The following is a 12527-nucleotide window of genomic DNA, read 5'->3' on the forward strand; positions in this document are numbered from 1 at the left end:
CAGCTCCACCTGGAGCTGAGATCCTCCCAGCAGGCAGTCCTCTTGCTGTCAAACCCTAAAGCCTGCTGAAGGGTTTGCCCTCCCCTCCATTGATGGAGGGGAAATCCTTTGTGGGGCTGGAGGAATGGAGCTCAGATCTTCAGGATCTGAACTCTGTTCCTGCACACCACTGAGAGGTTTCCCTGAAAATTTGACTATATTCCTGCACACCATTAAAAAGCTTCCACTCCCCCCTGCGGATGGAGGGGAAATCCTCCAATCTTGCAAACCACCGAGAGGTTTCCCTTTGTCCTCTCCACTTGCAGCCTTCCCTGCATTGACTTTCTGGGGAAGCTGGCAGAGAAGTTTGCAAATGGCGATCACATGATCATAGGGCACTTGGCAACCAGTCGTAAATGTGAACTGGTTGCCAAGTGCCCAAAATGCAGTCATGTGACTGCGGGGGGGGGGTGCACCATTTTACGATGGCCAGAAGTGCTTTACGGGCCATAAATCACCGTTTCTGAGGCTGTTGTAACTTTGAACTGTTGTTGAACAGTCATTACTGGAGGACTACCTGTATGGTCATGGGGAAGAATTCAAAGTGCAATTTGACCAATAGCAACCAAATACTGATTAAAAAGCTTTTAATGTTTTTTTCCCCCTTGTTATTCCTACTTTGAAATTATTTACTCATTCTGAGTTATGTTTCTCTGTCAGTGTTGTTCTTAGCATCTTATATCTCACCGTTGTTCCCAGAAGCAAAAGATGCAAAATACTTGAGTTAGTCCCTCATTGTATTACTATCACAATTATCCTGAGAAGCTGAGAAACTCTCATGATTCAGTTTGTTACTGGAAATCAGTTTTTTTTGTTTATATCCTGAAATTGTAGAAAAATGGAAGGAATGAGAATTCTAAGTGCACAAGAACATACTCTGTTAACCCGTTTCAGCCTGGTACATGCACATTGCTATAGTACCAAGAAAAACTGTGTTATGTTTTACTGTTCCTAGATTGACATTACATTTCTTGCTCAAAATTGCGTGGATTAACATGATGTTTTTTTTTTTCCAGGAATTAAATACTATCTATTACTATCTTCATGGAATGGATATATTATCTCATCTCAGGGAGCATCAGTTAAGGTAAGGGTAGCTAGTCAATGGGAGTGGGATGCTTAGATATGCTATTACAAAGTCCATTTTATACAGCTAGATTTGCATAGCATGAATACTGTGATGTGTAGTATTATTTATTTTAATGGTTACTTTTAAAATGTTCTTTTAAGGCAAGAGAAAAAGAATTACACAATACAAAATATGCATTATACATGTTTTAAAGTTTTTGGAAATCTTCCGAAGCATGGAATACAACAACAAGTAAACAACTACAGAGAAGATTGAAATTAAAAACAAAACAATAACAAAAAAACCCCACCACTTCTAGGAGCAAATTAGCCAGAATCACTGGGTCTTATTTCTCGACAACTACAGGTAGTCCTCAACTTACAAGTATTTGTTTAACGATAATTCAAAGTTACGGAGGCACTGAAAAAGGTGATTTACCAGTCCTCACACACTTACAACTGTCACAGCATCCCCTCAGTCACATGATCAAAATTTAGGTGCTTGGCAACTGGCATGTATTTATGATGGTTGCAGCATCCTGGGGTCATGTAATCCTGGGGTCATTTGTAACCTTCCAACAAACAAAGTCGATGGGGAAAGCCGGATTTGCTTAATGACCACATGATTGCTTAACAACCGTGGTGATTCACTTAAAGACCATGGCAAAAATTGGGTGTGGCTCACTTAACAACTGCATCGCTTAGTGATGGAAACTCTGGCCCATTTGTGGTCATAAGTTGAGGACTACCTATACAATGTCCTGTAGGCTTCACTGGAAAAGAAGTAGGACTTCTATATTTGCTTTTTATGGTGGATAGTTATAATTTTTTAGGTACAAAAGAAGTCTCCTGACTTCTGGATGAGACTTTTTGCATGATCCTTTAAGAAATTGAAATGTTACAAAATCCAATATAGAAATTATTTTTTTAAATTGTCCGGGAATTCTAAAGATTGAATTCCTTCTAGGGATACTAGAAGGGTAGTGCATTTCTGCCTGGATTTTCTCAGCCTTGTTTTTCCAACTATGGAGTAGGCTTAATGGCTTTTGTATGTACTGATTATTTGTACAACAGTTGAGTTTTTCACTGAATTTTGTACAATTATGCTTGGTTTCCTCCTCCCGGTGGATGGATGTAACTGATTGTTAGGGGAGCCCCCGGGCCTTTGAAATTGAGGGGCCTGGAGGAAAAGATGATGTGGCCACTGGGGAGATCTGCGGAGGCCATAATATTATGGTGGTGATGGACATGGGAAAATCTGGTGGGAGACGAGTAGGCCGCCCCGGGGAACATGGGACCAATGTTTTATACCTGTTCCATTTTCCAGCTCCTTGGTCTCAGCTCTATACCCAGTCAGCAGACCATCAGAGGTCTTGGCTTCCGGCTGTCACTCTTAAATGCCAGGTTGGTGTGTAATAAAGCCTCCTTCATGTGCGATTTGATCATGGATGAGAGTGCCGACCTGTCATGTATTACCGAAACCTGGCTGGGCCTGGAAGGGGGGGGTGCCCCTCTTGGAGATGTGCCCAGCTGGGTTTTGAGTGTGGCACCAGCTGAGAACCTGGGGCAGGGGTGGGGTGGTGGGGTGGGGTGGAAATCGCTTACGGCTTTCAGGAGCGCTGCCCCACAGATTACTGGATGTGAGACCCTGTTCATTAAGTTGGGCTCTGGGGATCAGTTGGGACTGTTGCTATTGTACCAGCCTCCCTGCTGCATAGCAACCTCCCTGTCTGAGCTCTTTGATTCCATCTCAGGGTTGGCAGTGGAGTTCCCCAGACTTATGGTCTTGGGGGATTTTAATCTGCCTTCCCTGGGAGTGGGATCTGAGGTGGCTCAGGAGTTCATGGCCACCATGACGGCCATGGGCCTATCCCAGGTCACCCAGAGCCTGACATGGGACAGTGGTCACACACCAGATCTGGTGTTCCTGTTGGAGCAATGGCTTTGTGATCTGCAATTGGGAGAGTTGTTGGTGTCCCCCTTGTCATGGTCAGATCATGCCCTGATTACCATGGGATTCTCTGGTGCCTCTATCCACTGCAGGGAGGCTGGACCCATTAGATTGGTCCACCCCCAGTGACTGATGGATCTGGAGGGGTTCCAGAGGGAGCTGGGGGCTGTTCCTGCTGGTCTGCTGCATGGCCCATCTGAAGCCTTGATCCCTTGATGGGATCGCATGGATCCCATCACTCCCCATGGTTATGGAGGAGCTGAGGGAGATGAAACAAGAGAAGAGACATCTAGAGTGTCACTGGCGCTCATCTAAGAATGAACTTGACCAGACATGGATTAGAGCTGCTATTAAGGCTTACCAAGTGGTGGTAAGGGCGGCAAAGCAACACCACTCCTCCACCCTTATTGCATCCACAGACTGCTGTCCCACAACCCTGTTTCGGGTGATATGGGTCCTCTTGAGTACAGGGGCCTGGACAACCTTTTGCAGGGTCATGTGGAGGAATTTGCTTAGCATCTGTCAGATAAAATTGTTCAGATTCATTCGCAGTTGGACGCTGGCTTTGCTGCGGGTCTGTGGGAGATGCCTGGGGCGAAGTCTTGCCCAGTTATCTGGGAATGGTTTGAACCTGTTGGGTCTGATGAAGTGCACAAGGTCCTTAGGACTGTGAACTCAGCCACCTGCTTTCTAGATCCATGCCCCTCCTGGCTTGTAAAAGCACCCTGGGGGGTGTCATGTGGGTGGGTTCTGGCGATGGTGAATTCTTCCTTGAGTGAGGGGGTTGTTCCTGCACCTCTAAGGGAGGCTTTGGTTTGCCCCCTCTTCAAGAAGCCATTGCTGGATTCCACGATACTGGACAACTTTTTGGGGGGAAGGTGATTGAGAAAGTGGTTGTGCAGCAGCTTCAGAGGACCTTGGATGAAGTGGATTATCTGGATCCTTTTCAGTCAGGGTTCAGACCTGGGTATGGCACAGAAACAGCATTGGTTGCACTTTTGGATAATCTCTGGCGTGGGTGGGATGGTGGTTGTGCGTCCGTCCTTGCCTTATTTGACCTCTTGGCGGCTTTCGATACATCAACCATGGTATCCTTCTCATGACGACTCAGAGAATTGGGGATTGGCGGCATGGTATTGTGCTGGTTCGCCTCCTTTCTCCAGGGTTGGTTCCAGTCAGTGGTGATTGGGTAGGAGAGATCCCGCCCTCTGCTGTGTGGGGTGCCACAGGGGTCGGTGCTCTCACCTCTCCTATTTAACATCTACATGAGACCATTGGGTGAGCTCATCCATCGCCATGGGGTGAGGTATCATCAGTATGCTGATGATACTCAATTGTACATCTCTGCCCCTGGCGACTTAAGTGATGCTGTGGGCATCCTATCTTGGTGTCTGGAGGTTGTGAGGATGTGGATGGGGAACAACAGGCTTCAACTGAACCCTGGCAAGATGAGTGGCTTCGGGTTTCGAACCCCTCTAGTTCTAGGGTTTTACCATCTTTGGTACTGGATGGGGTTGCACTGCCCCAAACAGACCCTCCTGGACTCACGACTCCTGTTCAAAGAGCAGGTGGCCGTCGTGGCTAGGAGGGCCTTTGCACAACTTTGTATTGTGTGCCAGTCGTGCCCATTCCTAGATCAGAGGGACCTACTCACGGTTACTCATACCCTGGTCACCTCCCAGTTAGAATACTGCAATGTGGTCTACACGGGGCTGCCCTTGAAGAGTATCTGGAAACTTCAGCTGGTGCAAAATGTAGCAGCGCGAACAGTTATGTGTGTTTCTAGTAGAACACACGTTACACCTCTTCTTCATGAGCTGCACTGGGTACCATTTTGTTTCCGGATCCAATTCAAGGTGCTGGTGTTGACCTTTAAAGCCCTTCATGGCATGGGGCTGGGCTATCTGAGGGACTGCATCTCCCCGATTTCATCTGCCTGTCCTACCAGATCCAGCAGAGGGGGCATGTTATGGGCTATATTGCCTAGGGAAATACATTTGGCAGGTCCCAGGTGGTGGGCCTTTTCTGCTATGGCACCTGTACTGTGGAATCTTCTTCCCCCTGAGGTGAGATTGGCCTTGTCATAATTGAGCTTCCAGAGGTCCCTTAAAACTTGGTTATACCAGCAGGCCTGGGGACTCCAGGGGATGGGGGAATTAGTGAGGTGGCTCCCTTATTTTTAACTTTCTTTTATTCTCTGTTTTATTCTGTTTTATATATTTTTAATGTATTTTACAGTTTTTAGCTTTGTTGTAGGCCGCCAAGAGTCGCCTGTGGTGAGATGGGTGGCTATATAAATTGATTAAATAAATAAATAAATGCACTGTCCATAGTAGGATGTGAATGTTATGTGATGATGCTTAAATTTTTGTTCTCAGAATTATGACTTCCAGTGCACGGTATAAAAGATATGATGGAAATCAAGTTTTATTTTGGTAAGTGCATTTAATCATTGTATGGTATGAAAATATAAGACATAATGTATGACTAGTATCAGAAAATTCACATCTAGATCTTTATAATACATATACTGTTAATGTTATTATCCAAATAATAGATCCAAAGAAATTAAACTATCCACAGAATTAAGTTTATGATCTACACTCAGAAATCTGGGACAGAACTCATGTGTTTCACAAGTTTTGTCACTCATTCAGGATTTGAGAGCCTTTCTTCTGCATGTGTATATTTGGACAAGATAGCATAGTGAACAGGAAAACATGCTTGAAAAGCTTTGATTAGGAGTTCTTGATATAAGAAATACTTTATGCATATTTGTTTCTTTTCTTTAGCTCGGATACTATTGCAAAATGCTGGTATATTCTTCTTTCTGGATCTGTGCTTATGAAGGATTCTATGTTTTTGCCACCCTGCAGGTATGTAAGAAATCAGTGTTTCTGTATGTTAAGGGAAAAACAAGTAAGCTTGAGAACCCAGTTAAATACATATAATATATGGTGAGAAAACAAGTCTAGTTTCTTTTTTTTTCTTTAAATAACTTCATTAGATTTTAAGATAAATAAAAATTAACAAGAACTAATAATTAAGATAGAAAATAGAGAAGAGAAAAAAGTAAAGAATGAAAAAGAAAACAAGGTCAAAAGTGTAAAAAGAAAAAGAAAGAAAAAATACAAAAGAAAAATGACTTTTGACTTTCTTTTACAGGAGATACAAGTATAAATTTGCTTTAAGCTCCTACTCTAAGTTGACAATGTAACTTTCATTTTTTCTGTTGTTTACTATTCTAATCGTCAAATCCATATATCATTTCATTTTTTTCTGTTTCATGCAAAAAGTCCAAAAGGGGTTTCTAGTCAGCATTAAAATGAATTCTTTTCTCTAATCAAAACTGTCGATTTCACCATCCATTCTTCCACTGTAGGCAACGTCAAATCTTTCCACCGTCCATATAAAAGTCTCACTGCTGCTCTCATATACAAAAACAAAATTCCATGGTTTTTTTCCCAACTGTTTATCCATCAGTCCCAAAAGAAATGTCTCCGGTTTCAATTGTATATTAGTCTTTAAGATATTCTGAATTAATATATGTATTTGAGTCCAAAATTTTTTAGCTTTTTTACATGTCCGCCAAACATAATAAAAAGTCCCCTCTTCTTGTTCTCATTTCCAACATACATTTGAAGTACCTGTATACATTTTAGACAATTTTTCCAGTGACAAATACCAACAGTACATCATTTTATAAAAATTAGCTTTAAGATTATAACACAATGTAAATTTCAATCCTTTTATCCACTTATTTTCCCATTGTTCCATTTCTATATTATACCCAAAGTTTTTAGCCCACAGAAAACAAATCCAGTTTCAATAATGTGTACTCTTAATCTATTTCTTACAATTCTAGGGAATGCCACAGACAATGATTAGTTGAAAAGAATGGATTATAACATAAACTCATGTGCTTGGGGTAAAACTGGGCTTTTATTGTGCTTATGGCCTACTAGCCAAAATACACTAAAAATTTAGTATTGTGTCTTGGTTCAGATTAGTAATCTGGTCTATTTATTCCTTATTTTAGAAAAAAACAAAACAAAACAAAAAAACACGAAGTGGTGTTTTGCATAGCATAGCTTGCCCCAAAAGGGAATAATATGATTGGTATGTATGTATGCAATTCAGTTTTAAATAGGAGGAAAAGGATTTGATTTAAATTGGTATTTATTTGTAATTTTTTAAAATGAAAAATGATAGTCTATATCAAAAGACTATAGAGACTGATAATACTTTTGAGCTAAAGTCAATAGAGCTAAAAAGATTAAGCTTCTTAATATTGTTTTTTAATAGTAACTTAAATAGCATGTATACTAATTATTGAATCATTCATTCACTTATTGTAAAATAAACTCTTACCTCATTTTGTAAAAAGCTGCTATCGCTGTTAGTGTAACCTTTTGAATCTTTCAGATAATTCGGAGTATTTCAGATTTTTCTTTCTTTCCTAGTTCATATATTGTGCTAAACCACGATTTAGTTAATCATGATCTTTGGATTAAATTACAGTTGACTGAGTTTATACATATGCTAAGCCAAAATCAAGTAAATATGTCTTAGTACATGGTGTTAACCGATTCTCGGTTTCTCTTATTTACATATTCTTCATAAGGTTAATCTACTTGTCTTACATTTGCCTGGAAATAATTATCAAGAGGCTTTGTCCCCTTCTTTGTGTGCAAGTTTATTTTTAAGCTAACATACTTTAGCTTCCCTTTATCACTTGACCCAGAAATTTAATTTACACCATACCAAAAAGGTTGTATTCAAAGTAATTTAGTACAATTCTAACATAAAATACCCTCCAAATACAGATACAAGTAATCAAAAAGATTATTTGTTAAAAAAACTTTTTATGTTTGTAGAAATCAGATGTCAAAAATGGAGCATTGTTATAAAAACCATGAGAATAATTATTTACAAGAAACATGAGCATGTCTTGAACTTTGTAGCATATGCTTTCCTCTATTGTAAAGGAAAATAAAAAACAGAAAAGTCTCCCAAAAGGCAAGGCTGAGCATTGTTTCATCTTCTGTAGTGCCCATGCTCTGTAAAACTGACTGTGGCAGGAGGTAGTAATGACTTGTACTGCAAATGAGTGATGTGCGCTGTAAATACAGCGTTCTTAAAATGAAAGACAGAGGTCCAAACAAAATGTCTTCATTTAACCTCTTGGGGATAACATTGTTCAGTAATAGAGTCCACTTTTTAAAATAAGGATGCCTTATTATTTCTGCCAAAGTTTATGTTCTAGGCAAGCAAAATTTAGAAAGTTATTTTTTTTTCTGCTGGCTTGACCTTGGATCTGGTCCAGTGCTTCTTGGCAGGCCACCAGCTCTTTGTATCTCACTTTGTCTTGGGTATCTGCAATCATGTTCTTATTTGTCTCATTCTTAGCTTTGCTTTTTAACTTCTTAATGTTTTTCTTCCATGTTATCAACTTTATCAGCATATTCTAAAATACAGTAATTTATTACTTGTACCATCAACAGACTCTTAAAATTAGTTACATCCTAGTGAGTACAGAGGAAATTTTGGAAGTTTAAAGAGCTCTCTGTATATCTCTCATTTGAGTTTCAGCCAAAATATCCATTTAACGAGGGAAAGAAGATAATTTGTTTCTCAAACCCTCATTTCGCAGCTCTCAAACTGCTTCACTAGAAGTCATACCTGAGGGTGCTGTCTGAAAGAAGATTGCTCAGGAGGAAGAGGAAGAAAGAGTGTTGCCTCTTGGATTTACAAGGCATTTATTTCCACAGAATTGCAGAAATAGCAATAGAAATAGCAGTAGATCATCCCTATTTAGTTTCCAATAAGGTCAGGCAGGAATCCTGCTTCTTCAACCAACTCTTGATAATTTCCTGGTGCAATACGTATACTCTTCTCAGAATATTCTGAGCTAAAATATATGTAGAATAGTTCTGCTTTTTATGTATTATCTGTTATCCTTTTGCCATATTCACAAAACCTCTTTTAATTGTTAGTATCTCTTCCCTCTTTTCAACGTCAGTTCTGTCACTGATTGTGCAGCTTCAAGGATATCCATTCTTTCTTCTACCCACATCATTAATTCCTATACTTTTGGTTGCCACACAATCCCTAAGTAAAATAGAGCGACTCGTCTGCTTAATGGTTGGCAAGGTGTTATTTTCTTAAATGCTTCACTCTTTCTTCCTCAAATGTACATTTTGTGATTCTGACCAAATAGTTCAATTTTAGTTCCATCAGTCCAAAACATTCTATTTCAAAATACTTCAGACTTATCAAAGTTTTCTTTTAAACAGTGACATCTATGATGAGGTTAGAGAAGTTTTCCTCTGAGTGCTGTTCCATGCCGATCTTAACTGTACAAGCAAGAGAATGATGTGGAGAACTACTTCAGGGTCAGCTAATTTTTTTAGCAGATTATTTGCAGAGATATTTGAGATGTGCTTTGTAGATCTGACCAGTTCTAGCAGATACTTTTCTTGGTCTTCAAGCTAATGTTGCATAGTCAGTGAAGAAATTAAAGCTGAAAAGAAGTTGGATATTTCAGCAAGACAGTGATCTGAACTATACCTCCAAATGACCCACGAAGTACTTACAGGAAAGAAAGATAAAGATTTTGGAATGTCCTTTATAGTCCATAGACTTGAATAGCGATATTTCAAACATGTAGTGCATGCAGGGAGAATTAAGAATATTTCTGAATCAGAAGGATTTTGCAAGGAATAGTGGGAAAAATATCCAAAAGCAAAAAAGTAGCTGGCTATAGGAAAAGTTTAGAAACTGTTGTTTCAATAAAAAGAGATGTTACAAAGCACTGGTTGGAAGGGTGTCCAAATTTTTGCATCAGCCATATTCACTATTTTCTTATTTTGAATCTGTAAACAACTAAATATAGTTAGGTATGCATTTGAATTTGCAGAAAGATGTGTTTAACTGTGTACCATATTGAGATTGTGTCAACTGCTGTTTACTTAGAGATTCATTGTAAAATACAGTTTGACCAGGGCTTCCTAAATTTTAGACTAAAGCTAACAACAGCATTGTAGCAACCAATTTAGTGTTGCATCAAAGCTGGGGGGGAGGGTGTTAGGATATTTGAAAGTGAGAATTAGAGATCAGAGAGCTTTGTGTGTGTGTTTTTTTTAATTCCTTAATTTTGGGGGTTATGTATACTGTCATTCTTTGTTGAGGTCATGACTATTCTGATAACTGTCAAATACAAGGAAAAAGAGCAGCTATAGGTTTTGGCATGGGGCACCAGGAGCAGGAGATAGGAAATACTGTTTTCCAAGCACAGCCAAAGGAGCTTTAAATTTGCAGGGGGTAGAGCAGCAGGAAGGGAAGAGAATTTTCCAAGTTTGACAAATGCATTCTGCTTAATGTGTAAGCAAGCAGAAAATAATTGTTCTACATGAATATCTGTGAACATTTCCCTTAAAGTAGAAGTGAGGTTAAAATGTTGGTTGAGTAGGCCACAGAGGGACTGATGCAAGAGTGTATGTGATCTTTTACTTGAAAAAAAAAATGAGAACTTCAGAGAGCATTACCAAGGAATCAACAGTGTTTCTGATTATAATTTTAACCAGAAGATTTAGCTTACTTTTTTTTCTTTTAACATTTAAGCAAAGTAATATTGCTAATATTAACATTTTCTGGAAGTGTCCTATACTGAAGTAGATCTTGATTTATGTAGCTGTTCTGTCTGTTGCAGCTCTCCAGATTTTCAGTAGGGATGTTTTCTTACAATATTTGGAAGGTGATGGGAATTAAACATGGAAGCTACTGCATGTAGTGTATGTTATCCTTTAGGATTTTGCAACGCATTAGAATGCACACCACTCTAATCCTTTGCAAAACATGCTAGCATAAGCAAGCACATGTCCTCAAAGTGGTAAGGCAACAGTCCTCTGGAAGACTTGGTGCAGCATCTTTTATAGCTTTTTAAAAATTTTGTGTGTATGTGCACGTGCAAACATGGATGCCTAGACCATATTTTTGCTGGGACTGCCAGTGAAGTAGAATAGCTGGGCATGTATGCACATGTGCAGACAGCTGAGGAAAGCCTTCAAAACAGCATACCAAGCCTCTTAGAGGATGTGGCTGCTTTATCATTTTGTGGAGAAGCATTTTGCTCATTCCAGTGAGCTTATTAGCAAAGCATCCTTTTTGAATGCTTTACACAGGCCTATTTTCTAACATTTTGCTATGAACTTTCTTATTAGTGGAATAATATTCTGTTTCTAATTTTGTGCAATTAACTCTGAAATGTATGGCTCACATACTATTTGTGTGTTGTATTTTAAATTTGCTTATATACCACAAGGAGAACTCTGGTTCTTGAGTGATCTGGAACTGTAATAAATAAACCAGTCTTGATTTACTGAAAGCAGATTCTACAGGCCAATACTTGTATCATACTCTCAATTTCCTTCAGTAAGTATTGCCTTGTTGCAAATCCTTTTATACAAACTCAAAGGTAGATGATAAAATGTCAGAATAGCCATTCATGTGGTATGGATAGTTCTGATAGTTTTGGAGCCTTTAGTTGGAGTCATTATGATGTGATCGATCAATTTTGTATCGAGCCAATCTAAATACAAAATTTTAAAAACTCTTATACTAGTTTATAGCATCTTATATATCTGTATCTTACCCTGAAACACTCAAGAAATAGTTCATAAAGGAACTTGTTTCATTTGATTTCATTTATTTTATGTTTTAATTACTGCAAAATTATTTCCAAGTAATGTGCTGCATTCATATTGACTGGAATATGTGGCTCCAGCAGATATAGAATGTAGTTCTTGCCTTAGTTATCTTGTAACACTTGTATGCCCAACCTAAAACATTTCTTTCAACACAATAATCACTTCCTGCATTTCATTATGAAGAAGGTAACTTAGTAGTTTATGTAAGTTCAAGATAGTTAATACACTTGAAGGCTAAATATTCTATATGATGTATTATACAATGGGTATTTGACCTTACTAGTTATGCTATTTCCTGTTTTATACTGATCACAATCATGATAAAGATTTATCCAAAACATTCTTGGAATAGTTTCATCAAACTTCTTTCTTAAACATATCTGTACCTCTGATAGCAATTTTTGGCAACCCCTCCCCACTTTTTTGGATTTTAAATGGTTTTGTTGCGTGGACATTAGATTCCACCTTTTTTCTTAGTATTTGAAAATAATAATTAAAAAAACAACAACAGTATTTTAAAGTTATTATTTTGCAAGGTGCTTTTTACTCTAGAAACTAGAACCTTTTAAGAAAGCCTATAATAAGTGGTAATTTTTTTCTGTGAATGTGCAGTATATGCATAATCATAGAATTGTTTTGGCTGTTATTTTCCACTGTTCTGATATTATAACTGAAAATAATTAGCTGGCTATTTTCAACTAATTAAATGTCAGAAAAATTGAAGGTGAAATATAGCAATCAAAATTTATTTATTTATTTAT

The 12527-nt window shown here is 38.6% G+C and overlaps 1 protein-coding gene across 6 annotated transcripts in view; it reads left to right on the forward strand.

Annotated features, from left to right (window-relative positions):
* The window catches only part of RAPGEF6 (Rap guanine nucleotide exchange factor 6), a 163861-nt gene that overhangs the window by 37663 nt on the left and 113671 nt on the right, over positions 1-12527 (forward strand). For all 6 annotated transcript variants that reach the window (XM_025168498.2, XM_088133741.1, XM_007420950.3 and 3 more), the window contains 3 exons: positions 1056-1126; positions 5437-5493; positions 5851-5934. In XM_025168498.2, the coding sequence (XP_025024266.1) occupies positions 1056-1126; positions 5437-5493; positions 5851-5934 (212 nt within the window). Of the gene's footprint in view, positions 1-1055; positions 1127-5436; positions 5494-5850; positions 5935-12527 lie in introns of those variants that run through there.

Source organism: Python bivittatus, unplaced genomic scaffold (assembly GCF_059951505.1).
Source record: "Python bivittatus isolate LINGU-HERP-01145 unplaced genomic scaffold, Pbiv_v1 ctg000080_np1212, whole genome shotgun sequence".
Classification (NCBI taxonomy): domain Eukaryota; kingdom Metazoa; phylum Chordata; class Lepidosauria; order Squamata; family Pythonidae; genus Python; species Python bivittatus.